We start from the raw sequence: 23,393 nt of genomic DNA on the forward strand, positions 1-23,393 counted from the left end.
TTTTTAACGTCTCTTTTTCCATTCTCATCCAAGAGTTCCGTGACAGTGTAGTTCATGTCTGCTTTGTTTACTGCTGTTTATACTAGGTTTTAAATAAATCCTTGCTGATTCATTGTATATGAGATTGTATTGGTCATTCGTTTCTCAGTGATCTCTTAACAGTTCTGAGTACTGTGTGATTATATTGGTTTTTCAGTAGATGGAGAAACATAGTGAAACACATGGACTTCCCTGTAACTCAAACAGTAAAGAACCTGCCTGCAATGCAGGAGACCAGGGTTCAATCCCTGGGTTGGGAAGTTCCTCTGGAGAAGGAAATGGCAATCCACTCCAGTATTCTTGCCTGGAGAATTCCTTGGAGAGAGAAGCCTGGCGGGCTACAGTCCATGGGGGCACAAAGAGTCGGACACAACTGAGCAACTAACACAAAGTCAAACACAAAAACCACTTCAGGTATTAGAGTTAAAATTTGTATCGGACAGTTAAAACGTTTCTTTCTATGTAAGCATGTGTATATATATCCACACACACATCCATCATAATAGTATCTGGTGGCTTTGAATTGATAATATTTTTTGAAGGAATCCCTAGAATTGCTGTTTTCATGGTTTTTCTCTCCCTTTTGCAGTGGAAGCAGCGGAGGAAGCGGCAGCCGAGAGAACAGTGGCAGCAGCAGTATTGGCATTCCCATCGCCGTGCCTACACCCTCACCACCCACCATTGGACCAGGTATGTCATCCACTAATTCATTGTCATATGTGGTAGTATTTATGAGCTTTATTATGGAAGTCTGAAGCAATTTAGTTACATTAGATCAAACTATTTATTAAGTTTATGTGATTGTTGCCAGAATGAAAGCTAACACTTAAAAACAATTTTTGCTTGGTTTTCAGAGTTTTTAGAGTTTTGCAGCTGTTTCTCCTTACTTATAAAAAAAGCATATTAAATAACTTTTGGGCCATTTTGCTTTAGAAATACTTGGTTACTAGTCAAGAATGATAATTATTATTTCAAGAGCAAACCAATAATTGTTGATAATTCAACTGAAAGATCAGTGTCTTTAATGTGAATTATGCGTCACTGAACTTTGATGTTGCCTTGTAGGCTGCTAGGTGTATCAACTCTGGTGATAGCTGGTTGTGACTTTCCTGCTTTTATGTATGATATTCGATACATATGTCAGTAAAATGCTCTGAATGTAACGTGGGATTAAACTAAGAAAAGCTCTTTTACTTTTTAGATTATATAAAAATTTAAGAAATCATAGTAGAGCTATGATTAGTCCCTTGATTGTTTAGTAAATGAAAGGAAGACTTTTTGTTGTTAAAATATACATTTGAAAAATGAGTTTGATAATCAAAACTGGGAAAAATTCTTAGTTTCTCAAGGATGTTGTTGAAAAAGGAGAAAAAGCTACTTATAAAAACAGGTGTGTTTTATAGTTAATGAAAGTGTGAACTCAGTGACCTTTTTACCTTGTAAAATTCTTATTCTTTGGAACATATGCTTTGCATATGGGTGTCTTTGTCTCTTTTTTTCTTCTTTCCAAAGCATTGTACTTTCTTACTGTTTCAGAATGATTAGTTCTCTTTCTTGCACTCTGACCTGAATTATAAACTATTTTATTAGAAAACATTTCTGTCTTTCCTCCTTCTGGAGCTCCACCAGCACCACCTCTTCCACCTCCCCTCCCTGCGAACACTGTGATAGGTGAGACTGCATAACCACTGGGGCGATTTAACTTACTGTGCCTAGTTCATAGTCAGCTCTTGTCAGACGGTTAGCTTGTGTAGTTACTAGGTGGTAGGTGGTAGTACAAAGTTTTAAGTATTAAATCTAATTTACACTAATTTCTCCTTGTGAAAGGCCTCTGAAGTTACACAGAAACTTCTCTGTGATGTCAAATGTGTCTCTGCCTTGTTTATAACCAATTTAATGTGGTTAAGCTTTTGTTTTGTTTAGATCTTTCTAAGAATATTATAGCAGTGATTGTTCAAAAAAATTTTTTTTATTAGTGATGCAGTATTTTTTAAAGTGAGACTTGATTTGGAACTCCCTGGTGTATACAACAGTCAAAGGAGTGGGGTGAAGGAATAAAAATGGAAAAGAGAATGATGTGTGGGGTGCTCTGAGGTTTTCCTGTGGCTCACAGTTGAAAGACTCTGATATAGTAGAGGATTTATGGCATCTGAGGGTGCCGTGAAAACAGTTTTTTTTATCAATAAAATACATTTAAATTGTTCCCAGGTTGAGGGAGACTGGATTGAGCATATAAGAATTCTAAATATAGACTATATAAAACCATTCAGCCTAGAAATGCACAGTAGCATTTGGGTGGAAATGGATAAAGAACTGTCTCAAATAATGGAGCTTAGGTGAAATAAAACCACCTAGCATCTTCTTTTAAAAACATTGGCACTTGTACTCAAAAGAAAAGGAAGTAATAAAAAAAGGCCCTAGTAATAGAAGTTGTTGGCAGAAAGTTCATCTGGAAAAAATAAATGCCCTCAACCTAATTAATAATCAGGAAGACAGAAAATAAAAACCAGTGGATACTGTTTTATAGCTACTAGACAGGTAAACATGTCAGAGTCCCCTAGTACCAAATGTCAGTGAGGCTGTGCCGTAACAGAAAAAGGTACATTGCTGTTGGGAGTTGATTAGTTAATATGCTCCCTTTAGAAAGTAATTTGTTGTTACTCAGTCAAGTTGAACCAGGTTTCTCACCTTAGATTTATCAATTTAATTTCTAGATATTTCCCCTAGAGTACTGGTTCTCAAAATATAGGTATGTGACTCCTGGGTGTTGCCAAAATCCTTTCTTGGCGTTTTTGAGGTTAGAATTATCTCCATAATAATACTAAGACTTGTTTGCCATTTTCATTCTCATCCTGGTACAAGGACACAGTGGAATTTTCCAGAGGCTACGTAACATTTGATAACATCATTTTTGACAGCTAAAGGAATGTGTATTTGTGTATTTATGTGTTTTAAAGATAAATAAGTTTTAATTTCTAATATGGTAATTACCTATTCCTGTAACTCACTTCAATAAAAATTTTTTGAGGTTCTCTAACTTTAGAGTGGACCCTAAAGACCAAAAAGTTTAACCACCACTGTATTAGAGCAGTGGCTTTTGAAATATGATTTCCAGATCAACAGCATCATTGTTGTGGGAGCTAGTTAGGAATGTAAATTCTCAGGTCCCATTCCAGACCTCCTCATTCAGAAACTGAGACTGGAGCCAAGCAGCTTGTATCACAATAGGCCCTTAAGATAAAATTCTGATCAGTGTTTGAGAACCACTGTTTTCAGAGAAATTGAGGAACCATAATTAGGAATGTTCATAATGGTGGTATAATAATAGCAACAGTCTAGATGCAATTCAAATGTCTAACAGTGGAATGGATAAGTAATTGTAATTGTGGCATGTTTGTATGTAAATAAAGCAAAAAAATGAATGATATATTGATATACTTATCAACATGAATGAATCTTAATATAAAAGGAAAACAGCAAACCAACAGAATATATAATCCTATATAATCAAATATACAAATAATATTTATATATAAACAGATTATAACCATTGTAAATAGTTATATATATACATTAGTATATATTATTTATATGTACATAGCATATATAATTATATATACATCAGTCACATATGCTTTTTATGACTTATTTCATAATAAAATACTAAATTAGATTCTAAAATTGGCCTGGTTTGGAACTATATAAATAGGTCTATTTGGTTTTCAATCACCAAAAAAAATAACCTGGATTTTATATAGTTTTTATATAAGTCAAAGAAATATAAAAAATCATTTTAAGATTTCTATTAAAAATGGTTAAAGGATTACCTCTTAGCTCCTTGGAAAACTTAGCTGTCCAGAATTACTCATTCTCAAAGGCATTTGAATAGACTGTTATTTTAAAAGTGTGTCTCTGTTTAGAAAATGAGTGTGTGGATGATTTAATTAGTGACTGCCTATGGCAGAGAAGGCAGTGGCACCCCACTCCAGTACTCTTGCTTGGAAAATCCCATGGACGGAGGAGCCTGTTAGGCTGCAATCCATGGGGTTGCTAAGAGTTGGACACGACTGAGCGACTTCACTTTCACTTTTCACTTTCATGCATTGGAGAAGGAAATGGCAGCCCACTCCAGTGTTCTTGCCTGGAGAATCCCAGGGACGGGGGAGCCTGGTGGGCTGCCATCTATGGGGTTGCACAGAGTCGGACACGACTCAAGTGACTTAGCATAGCATAGCATGGCTTGGGAGCTCCAGAATGTTAAATATTAGCACTTCTTTTAATGAACAGCCTCTGCTGTATGATTTTTCTAATAATTTGTATGGCCTCTAGGAGAGGTTAAATGAAATGAAAGGAAACCAGGATTCTGCCTTTTTATTTCTTCAGTCGTGATTAGATGTTTGGGAGAATGATATAAATCCTGAAGTTGCCTGGAAGATATAGTTAACTTTAGAGGCTTTGAACTTTATATTAACCTTTAAAATTTTAAACTTTGAAGATGTTGGTAAAGATGACATTGAATAAAATTTTAAGTATTGTTAATACTTGAGTTAGTTTAAGTATGCTTGAAATTAAAAAGAAAAGATTGCTTTGGATGTACTATGGGGGAAAAAAGCCCTCCAAATATGTGGGAAAAAATAGTGGATTTTCTACCCAAAGCTGCCTTAAAATGTCCATATTTTACAGTCTTAAAGTTTTTTTCAGTTTTATCAGTCACAGAAATTTAAGTGATAGGGTAAAGTGTGGAATTCTTAAAAGTTTGGCGATAGACAACAAATCTGACACAGGTGCTTTGAAGCTAGAAATTGTGCTTCTCTAAAAAAATGATTCCACTATAATTTGCATTGATAATAACTGCTAATAACAGTAAACAGTCAAATATACTAGTAAATGTGGAAAATAAGCTTACCTGTTTAGACTTTATAATTTAAGCGGGTTTGGCTGGCTAGATTCTTAGACTGTTTCTGTAGACTTGCCAATGAAAAAGAAGTGTACAATCCAGATACTAAGGTATTCACATCTAAAAACAATGCTTTTCACCTCAGACTGTCATTGGTACTTATCTTGTTGGAGAGACACAGTTGACATATAAAAACTATACATTCTGAAATAACAAAGAAAAAGATTATACATTTTATTAGCAAAATACCACTTGGGATTATGCTGAATTAAAAGGCTGAAGAATGTTTCATACTTAACTTCTGCACTTTCCACACAGTATCTGTTTTTTCTGCTTTTTTGTAAGTTTTTTTAAGTTCAGAGATAGAGCTATTTGTGTTGTATCTTTACTTTTCTCTTTATTTTGTGCTGTGGACTTTAAAAAGTGATAAAAAATGTTTCTTGCTGAGAGTCTGCTTCTCTTTGTTCTGCCATCGGAGGTTACCTGCGATGCTCAAGTTCTTTGTTGGTTGCCTTTGACTAATGCTTTCCAGCAGCCCCGGGCTCAGCTCCTGGTTCCCAGTATGGCACAATGACCAGGCAGATTTCTCGGCACAACTCTACCACTTCCTCGACATCTTCTGGTGGATACAGACGGACTCCCTCTGTGACGGCTCAGTTTTCTGCTCAGCCTCATGTTAATGGAGGTCCACTTTATTCTCAGAATTCAAGTAAGCTTGTGCTTAGCAGGCGCACGCAGCAGTGGAGCTCCTTTTGAAGGAAATTATTTTAAATTGTTCTTGCCAGTGATAGACAACAATTGAAACCATGTTATTTCATGTTTGTTTTAAGAAGTTAGACCTTGAATCATATAATTTTAAAAATAATTGCTTATCACTTTCAAAAACTTCCGATTCACTGAGTATACTGTAAATAGAACTAAAGAGGAAAAACTCTGAAATGAATTAAGCTGAATTTAAAAATAATGGCATGTTTGATACAGTTTGATAACAGTAAAATTAAAAATATTGTGACAATTTTTCTTTTCAATAATATAACAAAATTGCTGGCTATCACTTTTAAGCTTGTTAACCTATACTGAAATAAGTTCCAGACCATTAAAAACCATTCTTGATGCCTGCTTATTCTGTCTCTAATAATTATAACAGTGGGGAGGACTTTCTTTTGATAAATCCTTTCTGTTCACCTCAGATTGCACATCTCAACACTAACTGCAATCAGTGTTTAAAGGCTGATAAGATTAGAAAATAACTTTGGCATAAAATGTGAAAAAGTTCCAGTTGCTTAGAGTGAGTAGTCATTAATTTCACTTTCCATATCAGGATGCTCAATCCAACCAGGAGAAATCTGAAATGAGCCAGTTGTTCAGTATTTGTTATTGGCTTGAAACAGTGATCACCAGACATAGACTGGGACATGCTTTCTCATGTGGTTTTTCCTGGCTACTTTCTGGAGCTGCATGTTATTTTATGTTACCTAAAAAATACTGAACACTCCATATTTACACAGGAAGTTGGGTTTTAAATTCTTTTTATTTATGATGCATGTTTTCAACAAGTGTTTTAAAGTAGAACTAAATTCTCTCTCTCTTTTTTTTTTGTTAAATTTTAAAGACTTAATTGTGGTTATAAGCAAAAAGCCTTCTAAGAATTGAAAATCACTTTAGCAGAAATATCATAATTCACAAGTAATCCCAAAATTTATATTATAGAACCCTTTTCCAGACTGAAATTCTCATCCAAGCTCCTGAGAAATGTTCCGTTAGAATTTTACCTCACATTTCCCCTATTCTCCTCTTGGTAAAGAAAAGTAGCTGGTGGCTGAGAATCCCGCAGTTAATCTGATCATTAGTCTCACTACTTTCATAAACCTTTTTTTTTTTCATATTATGCTGCATTTTTAGATCTCATCTTTGTGTTTTTTTTCTTTTCCACACTTAGACATTTACTGTTTACTCTGCAAATAGGGCTTCTGGTGACTCCTCACCTGATACATGTTTGTGTAGTTCTGTTTTAACACCGCTTGGGTTGGTTGCTTATCCTCAGAGAAGACACTGTCATTACTGATTGTCCATATTTTTGGATATTGTAAAGCAAATTTGCTTCACATTTTAAACATATTATTATGTATTGTCAAATCAATTATCCTTCAACCCGAGTTACTGTTGGTGTTGTAGTGGTAGCATGTGAGTGTTTTTAGTGTTTTGATGTGCATATTCTGTGCATATGATTAGTATTATTGCAGCATAACCTTTCTTTTCTTTATGTACTAACCAGCATGGCTAGTTACTAAGGGTTGTTTTTTTAAATTTTTAGGTTGGTGGAAGTTTTAAAAAAAATTTTTTTACATTGAAAAGGTATATAATCTTTTATTTATTAAAACTATCATATATAAATGTGTATATACTGGAACATTATATACACACATGTATATACAAGTATATACACACATGTATATACAAGTATATACACAGTATCAGAACGAACCAGGACTAATTTCATAGTGAATTCAATGTTGTTTTTAGCCATACAATGGACATAAATACACATACATTGCTTTGTTGTTTATTTGTACACTGAACCTCTTTCAGATTTTTATGCTTACCAAACAATTTTTAGATTGAATTAATGGAAACAATCTTTCAATTAAATGATCTTTGGGAGCCAGTAAATTTTCCCTGTCAATTTAGTGTCATTTCTTGGTGACTGCCAGTAAATAGAATTTTGTGATACAAAAGGAAGAAGGTCCCTTGAAATATCCCTTGAAATTCAGTAAACAATTAACATGGTATGTGGAGCATTCTTATTCCCTAGTAAATTTAAGAGTGATGTATTTAAAATTGTCAACTTAAAAAATAATAGCAAACTTTTTTTTTTTTACAAACAAGGATTTTTTCCTAGAGAGCTGATATAGATATATAGAATATATTTAGCTACATAATGAGATTATATTACTGTATATAATAAGATTATATTATATAATCATACAAATTGTTATATAATTATATAATCATTATAATTTGTGTTATTAAATCATATGCAGTTTACATGATAAATCATGATTTTATACTATCATGTAATTATATAATATACATTATATAGTTAATCTTATTATAACATACATGCATGTTATATATAATAAGATTATATTATATATAATTTAGATGTATGCTCTAGATACATAAGAACTGTTTTTAAAGGAAACCTATAACTAATGCATTTATTTATACATGGAATAAACAGCTATTCCATAACATTTTTGTTTTGTTTATGTGAATTCTGATTTACAGCATTACCCTTAAGCTAGACATACCTGTTAGGATTAGAGAGGTAAGGTAAACTAACAGTATCCTAGAAACCTTTATTGGTATTTTATTCTTACCTGTTTTGTTAAAGTCTTTTCTTAGAGTTCAAAATTTTCATTGCATAGAAGTGAAGGTGATGGTAAATCTAAATCTTCCCCAAACACTGTAACAGTAGGATTAAAATAAATGTATTTGTTTTTTAATAAAACTACCAGTTGGCTAAGCACAACTCAGCTTTAGGTTTGTTTGTGGGAAATGAAGGTTCTGCAGGTTTTTGTTTTGTTTCTTGTTTTGTTTTGTTTCATTTACAAACTGTTCTTTGCATACTTATGTTTGTGGTCCTTGTAACTGACTTCTGCTTTTTGTTTGTTTCCTTTTCTTTCCTTTACCTGTTTTACTTCCCCCATTCTGTGTTGTCATCGCCAGTTTCTATTGCTCCACCCCCTCCCCCTATGCCTCAGTTGACTCCACAGATACCTCTCACAGGCTTCGTGGCCAGGGTGCAGGAAAACAGTAAGTTTGGAAAACCTGAGCTGTCCAAGAGTAGAGGCTGTCTCCTTATAGCATGCATGGCTGATGAGTCATCATTTTCCTTACTTTTGTTGAGAAGCTAATCTTACCTTGAAAATAGGTGCAGATCCGTAATTGAAACTGAAGAGCACGATCTTCAGCTTTCCTCTGTGTGCATGGTCACTGACTCGGATGAATGTCACAACTGCAGTTTCCTCTGTATCACACGCTCTAAAACGTGAAATCAGGTCTTTGCAGATTCTTAAGGAAAGCATAATCAAAGCCTCAAATTAAAATTGTGTTGAAACTACTAGCTTTCAGTAGTTTTTAGGGGAATTAGTTTTCTGTTGCCAGCTAACTCATCAAGATGCATCGTTACACTGTGAGATTAAATTTATTAGTTTTCTGTTGCCAGCTAACTCATCAAGATGCATCGTTACACTGTGAGATTAAATTTATTAGGACAGGTGGTTTGTTTTATTTTCTTTGTTTTGGTTTTTGGGTGTTTTTTTTGGCATTTTCTCCTTTAGTTACAAAACATTTTTGAAGAAAACTTTGTAGCCTTTGATTTTTATACATAAACAATTTTGAACTTATATAAAGATTTGTTCAAATTTTTATGCATAAACAGTTTTGAACCTATATAAAGATTTGTTATTAGGATAAACAAGGATCTGCAAGAATAAGTAAATTACATCCATGCACTCCATTTAAGTGATGATCCGTGTAGAGCCCTCTTTATGTTTTGGCCCATGAGGAGGATTTCTGAACAGGCAGACTTGTTGCATTTTTTAGATCTTTTTGAAGGAAGGTCAGATTGACTAGGAAATTCTTTTGAATGTATGAATTAGGATAGAAGTTTTTATTTTTTAATTACCACCTGATTACTTTGACGTTCTGGGAGATACATAATCCTAACTACATGATCATAGTGAATGTTATTTGGCAAAATGGAAAATACTGCTATTATTGAATTCTATTACGCCAAAAATGTTGAAGATGGTAAGGTGGTCTAGTACTAATTCACTTCATTTGGCTTCATCACCATGCACATAAATCTCAGAAAGCTTTGAACAAGATGTGTAACTCAAATGACCAGCCCATCTTCCAGGAGAAAACACTGTGGCAAATTCCATCCTGCAGCTTCTCCTGACCTTGTTGTGTTATTCTCCACGTTTCCTCCCTTCGTCCAGTCAAGTATTTGTTTACTCAGTGTTGTGTCCTAGGCTCTGGGAGGAATATACATAGTCTAAGACAAAGTCCCCATCTTTAAGAAATGTGTGATTTAATAGACTTTCTATAAAAGTTTCACGATGCTGAAATTTCTGAGCCTAAACCAACCTTATCGTTTACATTTGGTTGGAAACTCTTACGTGTTTAAACATGTAAAAATAAGCGAATCTTCTTTTTAAAAAATTAGTGGATAAAGGTAAATTGCTGATTCTTGGTGCTCTAAGAGTTTAAAAATTGTTTGCAGGAGTTTAAAAACAAAGCCAGTTCAACCTTTGAACTGCCTAATAGCCGAGAATTTTTAGGAAATGTTTTAAAATAGCCATAATAAACATCCATTTAGTGAGTCCAAAGCTCATTGATTAGATATTTGGTAATCCTTTTTTAAATAGACATTCAGTGTAAAGTACATGTATGGTCTTTGCTCTAGAAGCCATGGTACTATTTCAGTTCTTCTCCCAAACTTGTGATCTTGAGTCAGTAATTCTCTCGGTGCCACAGAATGCCTCGTTTCGTTTTATTTGGCATCTGTTTTCTTTGAAAGCATGTTAGGAAGATTGTTGTTAAATTGGTATCAGTATATTAAATGTTTTATGAATTACAAATTTTCTATGTTCTTTAATATTCACTTTCTTTGACAGAGTGGTAATAATGAATGCACATAGCAGTTAACCTATTAATAAATGTGTTTCAGTTTAAGACATGAGCATCTAAAAAAGCAGTGTGTTTACATCTGTTTATGATTAACATCAGAAAGCGTTTTTGAACTAATTATACATGGTGTTAGACAGAGTATTATGCACAGAGAATTAGATGACAAGACGCTTGCCCCAGTGTATGTAATTTGAAGATAAGCCAATGTAAATTAACAGCAGTTGGGTATAAAGACAGTTGAATGAAAAATAGACTAGTAAGTTGTATATAAATCAAGAGTAAATGCACTTTAAGAATTCAGGCAAACATACATAATTTATTCATTAAGCCATATTAAGGATATGAGCTATGACTCTTTACTGTCAGAATGGATTCATATGCATTTTCTTCTCATCTCAATAATATTAGCAAGCTTTATGGAGAAGGGATTGGTAGAAATAAAATGGATCCTAGCATTTGTAGGAAGAATAAACTGCACACCTGTGTGAGAGCTGTCCGAATGAGCATCAGCACACAGGACTTATTTCCTAATAGTCTTCTTTCTCACCCCAAATAGGATAAAATAGAAATCACAGAATTAAAGTGGTTGTCAGTAGGGCTCTTATGTGCATATGTTTTGCATATGTTTTAAATCTGGGTTCTTTGGTTATATTCTCAGCTCATTACTGCAAATAGGGTGTTGAAAACTTTAACACTATCTTAGAATAGATGATGACCATTTTTTTTTGATCATATAAATAGTCCCAGAAATTGGCAGGTGAGGTAGTATGTTGGAATTACTAGTATGTTCGAATTCTGAATTCTCTCAGATACTGGAGACTATATAATTCTCTGTATCAAAATATTTTCTTTTTTTTTTTTTTTTTTTTTTTTTTAAGAAATTTGTGGATCAGAAATTTAAGAATTAGTTGTGCTTCAGCTCTGAATTCGTTAATATTGGGAGCATTTGTTACCTGGTATCATAATAATTCATTGAAACAATTCTAGCATGACATTTTTTCTATTTCACTGTTTACACCTTTATTTAAATCACACATATACATTCCACAGCCATCTAGAACTTGAGGTATGAATCGTTTTTATTGTTTTGCATGATTTGAGTTCTTTTCTGTTTTTTTTTAAAAAAACATCTTCCTGCAGTACTTTATTTTTAAAATCTTTTATTGAGGATGTATTCTTAGGAAATTGGATCTTTAGGATCTAGTCTTTCCCTCATTCCATTCTTAGTTTTACAAGCAATAATACAGAAGTCTTAGCTTGCTTTCTACATTGAAGAAGCCGATTATCTTTTTTTAAAGTTGATTATGAATACAAACATTAAAAAAATATTTAATGAGATTTTCTGCTAGCTTAGAATTATTTAACTTTAGATTTATTTTCTCTTGTTAAAATTTAAATAATAGAAAACCTGCACACATAGAATCATACCTAACACCACAGCTTTTTTTTCCCTTGCATAAAACAAATAAAAATCAGCACATATCCACCCACTAGAGATTTCTTTGAAACTAAAGGTAACTAAAAGCCAAAATCGGGGACATGAATGTGCACAATAAATGGTTATCAAACCATTAAACTAACATTCATAATGTTTACCATAGTCCAAATGACAGATGTGACATAAGGCTTATTTAAGGAGAGAGGCTAACTAAAGAGTGACATTTGTTGTGACCTGAACCTTGGAGTAAGGGAACTTCTTTCCTCCTGTAGTCTTATTTAAAAGAAAAAAGCAAAAAGAAAAGACATATTGTCTCCTAACCTCTGCATTCATTAATTTGTAGTACTTCCTAATACCTTTAATTTTAGCTCATTTTATTATTGCAAAATTATTCTTAAAAGTAGTAGAAGCTTTAACACACCAAGCTTTTATTTCTAATCTTGCATGTATTGTTATAGTGCATGCTGTATATGATAGAGCTTCCTTAAATTCTATTAACTTAGGAATTTCCATCTAATCTGATTTCTGATTTCAATTAATTATCTGAATTTTTTAGTTGCTGATAGTCCAACTCCACCACCACCACCTCCACCAGACGACATCCCCATGTTTGATGACTCGCCACCTCCGCCACCTCCGCCGCCAGTGGATTATGAAGATGAGGAGGCCGCAGTAGTTCAGTATAACGACCCATACGCAGATGGAGATCCTGCTTGGGCCCCCAAGAATTATATTGAGAAAGGTAAGGTACAGTCATCACTGAATTGCTGTAACAGGAAGGAACCAACGATGATCGTATTTTAGAGCTGTAAAGAACACCTAGTCCAGTATGTTTCTACCTTTTGAACACCCTTACTCAGCCAAGATGATTTAGTTCCTAAACATTTCCCAATATAAAGCAAGGATTCTTTATTTTCTATTTATTTTTTAATTGGAGTATAGTTGATTTACAGTGTTGTGTTAGTTTCTGGTGTACAGCAAAGTGATTCAGTTATATGCTGATGTGTATGTGTGTATATATATATCTGAATTCTTTTTCCGATTTCTTCCATTATAGTTCATTACAGGATATTGAATATAGCTTCCTGTGCTATACAGTAGGTCCTTGCTGTTTATATTATATATAGTCGTTTGTATCTGCTAATCCTAGACTCTGAGTTTATCCCTACCCTACCCCCTTCCCCTTTGGTAACTTAAGTTTTTCTATGTTTGTGTGTCTGTTTCTATTTTTCTTTAAAATTCATTTTGTATCATTTTTTTGATTTCACATTAAGTGATATCACAAAGTATTTGTCTTTTCTCTGACTGCTTCTCTTAGTAAGTAGTAAGTAAGTTAGATAATCTCTAGGTCCATCCATGTTGCTGTAAATGGCATCATTTTAGTCTTTACTATGGCTGAGTAATATTCCACTGTATATATTAAATACATATACCACATCTTTATCCTTTCATCTGGAGAGACATTTTTAATTTTTTAAATTGAAAATATAGTCTGTTAATTGTGATTTTTCAAATGACAAATTTCCAACTTGACTGTGATTTTTAAGATGATAAACAGATAAGGCACAGAGGAGTTAAATGATTTACTAGTAAGTTCATGTAGTTAGTTAAGATTTAAAACCAAGTTTCTAAGCTGTTACAATAAAAATAGAAAACTTTCATATCTAAATATTTAAAAATGTATTGGGAGATATATGAGAAAAAAACCTCAATTAAGGTTTTCAGCTAGTTGATCTTGTAAATGAGAAAATAATCACTAGAATGTTGAAATTCTGTATAATTCTGATGTCCAAATTCACCTGCATTATCTGACATTCACTGTAATTATTAAGTAGTAGTGGGTGGGAAGGAAACTGTTTTTTGTGAGTTTATTTGCTTTTTGTCATCTACTTCTATGCCAATAAAAATGTCTTTGTAGAGTTCTGAAAAATGCATGCTATGTAGTTGATCACATTTGATTGCCACCTTAAGCAAATACCTGTAGCATTCTTTCCTACCCAAGTTTTAAATACATGGTTGAAGTAAATAGGCTGTTTTCTTCTTATATTTTTAAACAGTAAATATTCTACATATTACTGAGGAAGTCTTGAATGTTCTACTTCATATTTAGATTCTCATGTACCTTCAAATAGATATGCTGTGGTTATTATGAGAGAGATAAATGTGAGCAGTCTTGAATTGTTTTTTGACCCATATTTTCTGGTATGGAAAAGCAAATTTAAGTAACTATGAAAATGGGACAAGTTATATTTATGTAACACATTTGGAATGATATAATGGTTAATGTATTTGGTAATAGAGCAGGATTAAAGAAATCTCTTCACAAGTTGAATGAAATAATGAGTCTTAAACCAGGAGTCACCAGATTTTTTGGAAAAGACCAAATAATAAACTTTTTAAGTAATCAAGGTATGTTGACATATTACTTTCAGGTGTACAACATAATTCTTTGATATTTGTATATATTGGCAAAATGAAATATCTTAAACTTTGCTGGTCATTCAGACTTGTCACAGCTCCTCAGCCCCACTGTTGTAGCACAGAAGCAGTCGTTGAGAACCCCCTGGCGGCCAGTGGTTAGGACTTCATGCTTCCGGGCTGAGGGCCCGGGTTCAATCCCTGGTTGGGGAGCTGAGATCCCACAAGCCATGCAGCGCAACCAAAGGGGGAAAAACAAAACAAGCAGTCGTAGACAGAACACAAGTGAGGATGTGGCTGTGCCCCAGTAAAATCTATTGACAGAAAGGCTTTGGTTTGAATTTGGTCGTGGGCCATTGTTTACGGACTCCTGGTCTTAATCAGAAAGTTGGTATTTAGTAGGGTTATATTTAAAGCCTTTAATAGTCACCTTTATAAGTCACAAGATGATTAAAACCAGGTTTAATAGGATTTCAATTGAATATGTTAATCCAACAGTATGACATGACTGTTGCAGAAGCCAGATTCAGTCATTTATATTAGACTAATACTATGTTTAATTTTGAGGACGATATTCAGGAGGCTGAAATATTTTAATAAGATAGTGTATCTATAACGAGTTAAAAGCATTGTTTCTAAGTTGAGGAAAAAGAAGATTTCAGAGGGACTAGATAGCTGTCTTCAAATTTTTATCATGTAGACAGATGTAGGGGTTTCCCTGTTGGCTCACATCTGCCTGCAATGCAAGGGACACATGTTTGATCCCTGGGTCTGGAGGAGGCATGGCAACCCACTCCAGTTTTCTTGCCTGGGAAATCCCATGGACAGAGGAGCCTGGCAGGCTGCAAAGCATCCATAGGGTCACACAGAGTTGGACATGACTGAAGTGACTTAGCACGCATGCATTCATGACAGATGTAGATAAGAATATTAGATGTCTAGGCCCACAGAACCCTACAGTGAGTATATAGAGAAGGGAGAGTTCAGACCTTTATGTGGACTAGGATCCTACACACTAGGATGGACACACATTGTTAACGGTTAAATACTCAGCAGTGAGAACTGTTATATGAGAATATATGCATTGGGGAAGGGGAGGGGCGAGGGGCGACTAAGTTTCATTTACAGAGGGGATTTGGCAAATAGAAACAATGAGTTGGGTGTAGTGTTTTTATCAGCTCTTAGTATAAGTGGAACTAAGAAGATGAGGAAATACTATTTTAATTTTGCTGAATGACTTTGAGGATATCAGGCATTGTCATGATCAGTTTAAAACTCATCTATACCACTAAAAATGTGACAGAATACAAAAGAAAATGTTTCTTTCTAGCAGTCACTTGGTTTTCTTGGGTGGTTATTTAGCCAAAAATACCAGGATAATTAATGTTATTTATTCTGTATGTTTTGGTGTTTTGAAACTGGGCATGTTAATTGAGCCTGTGATTACACTGTGATTTCACTGCAGGATTATAATGGAGGAAAATGTTACTTGTTGAGTTTACTTCATATACTGTTTTGTAAAGGGGAAAAAAAAAGATTGCCTGTTTTACTTTATCAAATGATGCTGTGGATCAGTACTTCAGGTCTCTTCCTTATTGTAATTTATTGATTCAGAATAATTATGGAGCATAGCCACCTTTCTTAAGGAAAAAATGAATTCCAAAATATCTTAAATGTCTTAAAAATCCTCTTTTAAGAAAAAGATTACATGAGGTAATGAAAAAAATTATGTATGACATACTCTTTCACATATATTGGAAAATTGCATATTCCAGAATGATCACGTTATAAAGCCAGAAAGAAGGAATACTTAATAAACCAGTGGTTTGGAAAGCTAGTGATTTTTTGATGTCTGTCCTCTCCACAACACCGTTTGCAAGGAAATGGATATTTTGTACTCAGCATAATCACAGATAACACAATAAATGGCAAAAATGTTCTCTTAAGTCTTATGTGAGTCTTTACTTACCTATTTCTCCTTTAAAAATAAAGAAAAATTCTTGCTGACCTCTAAGGTATATATATATTTAAATCTAGTTATAGCCCCATAAATTATATGAACATATGAGTATTTTTCTGGGATGAGCAGGATGAGATTTACTTCACAATATATGTATATTTTTAAATTAGATAGCTCAGGTTGTTACCTGGTTTACTGATTGGCTCTGCAGCTTCACTCAATAGTTACTTTGATAAATGGTGCTTTGCATATGGTTGGCACTTAGTAGATATTTGAACAAATGAATTGAAACATGTAATAAATCCTAAAATTCAGAGACCTTTCTGAAATAGGTTGGTAGAACTCTTGACTTCTCAAGTTATTTGTCAGTTTGGCCTGAAGATCAAGTTAGTGATTTAGGCACACAGTTGGCTACTTGACTTACCTGGATATAGAGATTTAAGAATTAAGAGTATTCATAAAAAGGTTGGGTTTGCTATACTATTTGTTGGCATTACATTTAAAAATTCAGTTAAACTTTGGTTATAATGCACTCACATGATCTTCCAATTCTTCTCCACAGTTGTGGCAATATACGATTATACAAAAGACAAGGATGATGAGCTGTCGTTTATGGAGGGTGCAATCATCTATGTAATAAAGAAAAACGACGATGGCTGGTATGAAGGAGTCTGCAATCGAGTGACTGGTCTGTTCCCAGGAAACTATGTGGAATCAATCATGCACTATACTGATTAAATTTTTGCTTTTAAAGTAGATTCGTATTATCACTCAGTCATACTGTGGGACTATTATGGTTAACAGAATTGTCTTAAAATGTTTTAAAATGTGCCCAAATTTTCAGAACATGCTGTTTTATTGGTATAATTGAATGTCTACTTATAAGCATAAATCTCTGAGGCAGTTTGTGGATTGCTGAGCAGCATTCTACACGAGGCTGCCTGTCACGGATTATGCTTACATACTTACTTACACATTGTTAACCTGATGACCAGCCTGAATATTCTGGGGGTGTGGGGTCTATTTAATAAATCGTGATTCAGATCGTGCCATCACATGTCTCAGTGCAGCATGGTTACTAACGCTCTGTCAAACTAATACTAAAAATCAGAAAACTTAAATGCTGGTGCTGGTCATACTTTTTGTTTAGACTCTCTCATTCTTGAAATATAGTTTGTTTAAAGCATGCATACAAATTTATGTATTGAAATATACTTAAAAAAAATCCAAGATGCTTCCAATTTGTGTAATACTTGGAGTACACGTACTTAGGTCTCTTGAAATGAACTGAGTCTCTAAGTTCTCCACGTAAAACAAAAACAAAGGGTTATCTGTAATGTTGTAATTTGTACCTAAGTTTTTTTTAATCAGTGAATTTGCATTATAAATTTTTTCCATTCATAAATACGTAAGTGAACCAAAGGTTTTTTGTCCTTTCCTTCACTGGTTTGCTTTAAAAATAATGATAAATAAAAGATATCGATTTATTGCAGAATTATGGTTCTATTTTCTCAATATATGAACTTGGAAAAAAATTTAGCCTTATCTCAACCTATCCCAATAGCAGTGGCTGATTTTTGCAGAATTTAAAATCACAGATGGTTATTTACAAGTCAGTGTACTGAATCCCTTTTCTAAAGTAGCTTTTTCAAAGCTAAGATAATGTGTCAAAGTGCACATGCTGTAGGTGAGATTCTTATTAAGGACTGCTCCAAGTCCTCTGGTTTTCCAGGGGACTGTCATATACTGATTCAATGATAGGAAATGCTAATTATCTTTTACATATTTTTTTTTTTTTTGGTAGAAGTGAATGCAATGGATTTTTGAATAGGCACTGTTTAACCCATTACCTGGCACTTGCAACATAAAAAGATTTTAAATATAAAGTATTTGGGGGGAAAAGGTGCGCCATGTATAATCATTGAACAGGGATGTACCCGACCAACAGATCCGTGCTGTCTTTTGACATGACTGAAATGCAACATGTGCACTTTGTGTGTCTCCCCGTAAGGGAGGGTTCGAGGGGTGTTTTCTCATCATGTGTAATTCTCTGTTGCCTAGGACCCTGAAGTAGAGCACTCAATCGTGGGTTTCTGTGTTTCAATGATTTGTTTGGATTTCTAGTTATGTACTACTGGGCGTTTCAGACTTACAACAGTATAGTAAATGGTAAGACTAGTGCAAGATGTTTATTTCTGAAAATTAAAGGCCATTATTGCTACCAAATCAATGTGACTGTTGCATACGCATTTTGCCTTTGTTAATCTTAAACATGATTTTAGTATCACTGGTGATCAGCTACCTTCTTCATTTTTTTCAAGTGGACTGTTCTCTTAATTTTGTATATAACCTGTTGTCTAAACTTTATGTACAGTCTTTTATAATAAACCATTCTCCTATATGAAATTTTGGATACTGTTAAAATATAATGTGGACTGAAATGTAGACTTCAGTTTTATGATCTTTACTCCTATGGTGAAACAAGATAAACCATATGGATTTTAACATTGATTATTTATTTGTGTAATGGCTTTACATGTGGCTACTATAACTGTGTAAACAATACCACATATAACCATCAAGATACCTCGATTAGAGTTTACAGGACTAGAATGACAGATTCAGATGGTTTAAATACATTTAGAAGGTTTTCTGAAAAACTTTGCCAATAAAAAAAAAGTCCCATTAATAAGGAAATGATCTTTTTAAATGATTTTTTTGGTTATCTGCACATGAAGCAAAGTGTATTCCACAGAATTTTTGAGGCACAATCTGGTAAAATAGCTGCCAGAAATACCAGAAAGAGGTGTCATTTGTCTCTTGTGAGCACCATCTCTGAAAGCTGTATGAGGGCGTCTCTTTCTGGGGATGGTCGAAGTTTACCGATCTCGCTCACCGCTCTGTGGCAGTACCGCTGGGCGAGGTAGGTTGTCTGCTGCACACCGTCACTCTACCGGCCGCGGGAGAAAATACAACAGAACAGATGCACGTCAGCCACTGGGGTCAGCTCTTTAAAGTCCTGCTACAGTGAGTTAAAACATTCTCTGGAGATCTGATTAAGAGCTGGACGTTGTTTCTAATGTTCTCTGTGTCTCGCCCACTTTCTCAGACTGAAGCACATTTTTATTCTATTACCATGCCAAGCAGTGAACTCATTAATACCAGGTAGCCATCTATTTTCCCCCTATTTTTCATTTAAATATTAGTTTTTAAGTTACACATACACTAAAATTTATACAGTAAAACTCTTAATTGCAACTTAACATAATACATTCATAATATAGAAGAGCTTACAATGAAAATCAACAGTTTCTTCTTCCAAAGGCACCAGTTTTGTCTTGGTTTTAATTATCTATTGCCTTTCTGTTAGGACAGGGGTTTAAGCCCGGCCGTACGGTCTCCCAGCTTGACCGACTGCTTGTCTTCAGTTCTTCTATTGCTCACTGTTGCCATCATGTAGCATCGGCTTCTGACCTCATCTCATCTGAGATGAGGAAACCACTGCTCCTTCTCTTTCCTCTATCTTTACACTATAGAGATTTGCATTCCATCTTGTAACCATGTTTTTATGTTGGTTCTTTCAAAAAGCTAAACACTAGTAAAATAATTATATTTACTATTTCTATTATGTCAAAATGTTTATGGAAATATCAAGACATATAGTTGATTCTCTTTTCTTCTGCATGGTTCCCTGTCATTCAGAACAAGATATCTGTAGCATCATGATTGAAAGGACTCAGATTTTACCAAGTGTTTCAAAATATGACACATTTTAGACACAAAAATCCTCAGCAAGGTACTACCAAACCGAATTTGACAACACATTAACAGGTTTATACATCATGACCAAGTGAGATTTATCCCAGGGATGCAAGGATTCTTCAGTATATGTAATTCAACCAGTGTCACACACCATATTAACAAACTGAAGAATGAAAACCATATGATCATTTCTAATAGATGCAGAAAAAGCTTTTGACAAAATTGATAGACAAAAACTGCAGAAAGTGGGCATAGAGGGAACCTACCTCAACATAAAGGCCACCTAAGATAAACCACCAGCAAACAACATTCTCCTTGGCGAAAAACAAAGCATTTCTGCCAAGATCAGGAACAAGACAAGGATGTCACTCACTGCTATTACTCAACAGTGATTGCCTCGCATAGAAAAGTAAAGCCATCATGGTCTGTAGATGATATACTATACATCAGTCAGTTCAGTTCATTCAGTCAGTCTTGTCCAACTCTTTGTGGCCCCATGGACTGCAGCAGGCTTCCCCGTCCATCACCAACTCGTGGAGCTTACTCAGACTCGTGTCCATTGAGTTGGTGATCCCATCTAACCATCTCATCTTCTGTTGTCCCCTTCTCCTCTTGCCTTCAATCCTTCCCAGCATCAGGGTCTTTTCAAATGAGTCAGTTCTTCGCATGAGGTGGTCAAAGTATTGGAGTTTCAGCTTCAGCATCAGTCCTTCCAGTGAAGATTCAGGACTGATTTCTTTTAGGATGGACTGGTTGGATCTCCTTGTTGTCCAAGGCACTCTCAAGAAGCTTCTCCAACACCACAGTTCAAAAGTATCAATTCTTCAGCACTCAGCTTTCTTTACAGTCCAACTCTCATTCATACATGACTACTGGAAAAACCATAGCTTTGACTAGACAGACCTTTGTTGGTAAAGTAATGTCTCTGCTTTTGAATATGCTGTCTAGGTTGGTCATAACTTTTCTTTCAAGGGGCAAGCGTCTTTTAATTTCATGGCTGCAGTCTCCATCTGCAGTGATTTTGGAGCCCCAAAAAATAGTCTGTCACTGTTTCCATTGTTTCCCCATTTATTTGCCATGAAGTGATGGGACCAGATGCCATGATCTTAATTTTCTGAATGTTGAGTTTTAAGCCAACTTTTTCACTCTCCTATTTCATCAAGAGGCTCTTTAGTTCTTCACTTTCTGCCATAAGGGTGGTGTCATCTGCATATCTGAGGTTATTGACATTTCTCCTGGCAGTCTCGACTCCAGCTTGTGCTTCATCCAGCCCAGCATTTCTCATGATGTACTCTGCATATAAGTTAAATAAGCAGGGTGACAATATACAGCCTTGACATACTCCTTCCCCTATTTGGAACCAGTCTTTTTCCATGTCCAGTTCTAACCGTTGCTTCTTGACCTGCGTACAGATTTCTCAGGAAATTTCACAGGTCAGGTGGTCTGGTATTCCCATCTCTAAGAATTTTCCACCGTTTGTTGTGATCCACACAGTCAAAGGCTATGGCATAGTCAATAAAGCAGAAGTAGATGTTTTTCCGGACCTCTTCTTACTTTTTCGATGATACTATACATAGAAAATCCTCAATATGCCACCAGAAAATAGTAAAGTTGCATGATACAAAATACATATAAATCTCTTGCATTCCTATACACTAACAATGAAAGATCAGAAAGAGAAATTAAGGAAACAGTCCCATTTACCACTGGAACAAAAAGGATAAAATGCCTAGGAATAAACCTACATAAGAAGGCAAAAGAACTGTATGCAGGAAACGAAGATACTAATGAAAGACACCATGAACAGAGGGAGAGACATACCACGTCCTCGAAAGAATATTGTCAGAAGGACTTCTGTTACCTGAGGCAAGCTACAGATTCAGTGCAATCCCTATCAAATTACCAACAATGGTGTTTTTCATAAAATTGGAACAAAAAATTTTACAATTTGTATGGAAACACACAAGACCCTGAATAACCAAAACTATCTTAAGGAAAATGAAGCTGGAGGAATCGGGCTCCTGACTTTAGACTGTACCTACTCTACAGCTGTACGAAAGCAAATGCAGGTCAGTGGCAGAGGATGGAAAGCCCACGCACCTATGGTCGCCTCATCTCACAAAAGAGACGAGACTATACAGTGATTTTCAGTCTCTTCAGTAAACAGTGCTGGGAAAACTGGACAGTCTCATGTAAAACTAAATTAGGAAGGACACTCCCTAACACCACACACAAAAATAAACTCAGAATGGATTAAAGACCTGAACATAGGCCAGACATAATAAAACTCTTGGAGGAAAACAGAACACTCCCTGACCAAACTTGGTCTTGCGTCTAAAACTCGTTCCATTAATTTGGTTACCAAAGGACTCGTCTACTGCACCATACCTACTGTTGCCACTCTTCCTTTTGAAATCGTCTCACCTGTAATACGTACTGTAGCGCTCTGTCAACGTCTCCTGGTGAACCGAACCGTCTCATTATCATAGCATTCATTTCTGGGAACTAACCAGAAAGAAAACCTATTTAGAGCTCTTGGGAGAAATCAAATGTTAAAGCTTCAGTTTGTAAGAACAGGTTAAAAAAAAGGTGATCAAAGGTTTAAACGATGGGGGTGGGGGAGCAGCAAGCTGTAGCAATTACAGCAGCAGAGTGAAGAGGATGCCTCCTTCCAGGCCCAGCGACGAGCCACGCCCTGAGAGGTGCCTCGACCGGTGCTCACTCTGCCGCGTGTTCTCTGCTGGGTCCAACGCTGAGTGAGGGGAGGAGCCAGCGTGCACCCCGACACCTACTGGCTTCCCTCAGGGTCTCAAGCTCTCGGCTGCCCAAGTCACTGGGGGCCCACTGGGCCTCTCCCCTGAAGTTTCTGACTCAGCAGCCATGGGGCCTGAGGGTGCCCTTCTAGTGCATTCCCAGGGGATGCCGGTCCTGCCTACAAACTACGAAAATCAAATCACCAGCCTAAGACGAGGGTGAGCCTTGTGCTTTTTAGTCCTAAACTGCGTCTCACTTGAGAGAGACACCAAGGTCTCTGAGCAGAGGGAATCCCAGGAAAAGCTCAGCTCATGGATGGACCGGGGCAGCACTGCTAGACGCCCACCGGCCCTGCAGTCAGCTGGGGAGGCTTCCGGTGCAGCTGCCTGGATCTGCTCCCTAAGGTTCTGACTCAGCTGGCTTGGGGT

The 23,393-nt window shown here is 35.5% G+C and overlaps 2 protein-coding genes across 21 annotated transcripts in view; one reads left to right on the forward strand and one right to left on the reverse strand.

Moving 5' to 3' along the window:
- ABI1 (abl interactor 1) overlaps positions 1-18,856 on the forward strand; it is an 87,103-nt gene extending 68,247 nt beyond the window's left edge. For 2 of the 10 annotated variants that reach the window (XM_055543634.1, XM_055543636.1), the window contains 5 exons: positions 629-729; positions 5,469-5,645; positions 8,666-8,752; positions 12,628-12,813; positions 17,012-18,856. In XM_055543634.1, the coding sequence (XP_055399609.1) occupies positions 629-729; positions 5,469-5,645; positions 8,666-8,752; positions 12,628-12,813; positions 17,012-17,187 (727 nt within the window). In that variant the 3' untranslated portion in view covers positions 17,188-18,856. The remainder of the gene's footprint in view (positions 1-628; positions 730-5,468; positions 5,646-8,665; positions 8,753-12,627; positions 12,814-17,011) is intronic. The other 8 variants (XM_055543635.1, XM_055543637.1, XM_055543639.1 and 5 more) reach the window with 4 other exon arrangements.
- Positions 18,857-19,189: 333 nt separating this feature from the next.
- PDSS1 (decaprenyl diphosphate synthase subunit 1) overlaps positions 19,190-23,393 on the reverse strand; it is a 39,933-nt gene continuing 35,729 nt past the window's right edge. For 9 of the 11 annotated variants that reach the window (XM_055543654.1, XM_055543650.1, XM_055543646.1 and 6 more), the window contains 2 exons: positions 22,636-22,716; positions 19,190-19,399 (listed from right to left, as the gene is read on the reverse strand). In XM_055543654.1, coding sequence (XP_055399629.1) covers positions 19,259-19,399; positions 22,636-22,716 — 222 coding nt within the window. In that variant the 3' untranslated portion in view covers positions 19,190-19,258. Of the gene's footprint in view, positions 19,400-22,635; positions 22,717-23,393 lie in introns of those variants that run through there. The other 2 variants (XM_055543647.1, XR_008701411.1) reach the window with 2 other exon arrangements.

Source organism: Bubalus kerabau, chromosome 13, assembly GCF_029407905.1.
Source record: "Bubalus kerabau isolate K-KA32 ecotype Philippines breed swamp buffalo chromosome 13, PCC_UOA_SB_1v2, whole genome shotgun sequence".
NCBI classification, from domain to species: Eukaryota; Metazoa; Chordata; class Mammalia; order Artiodactyla; family Bovidae; genus Bubalus; species Bubalus kerabau.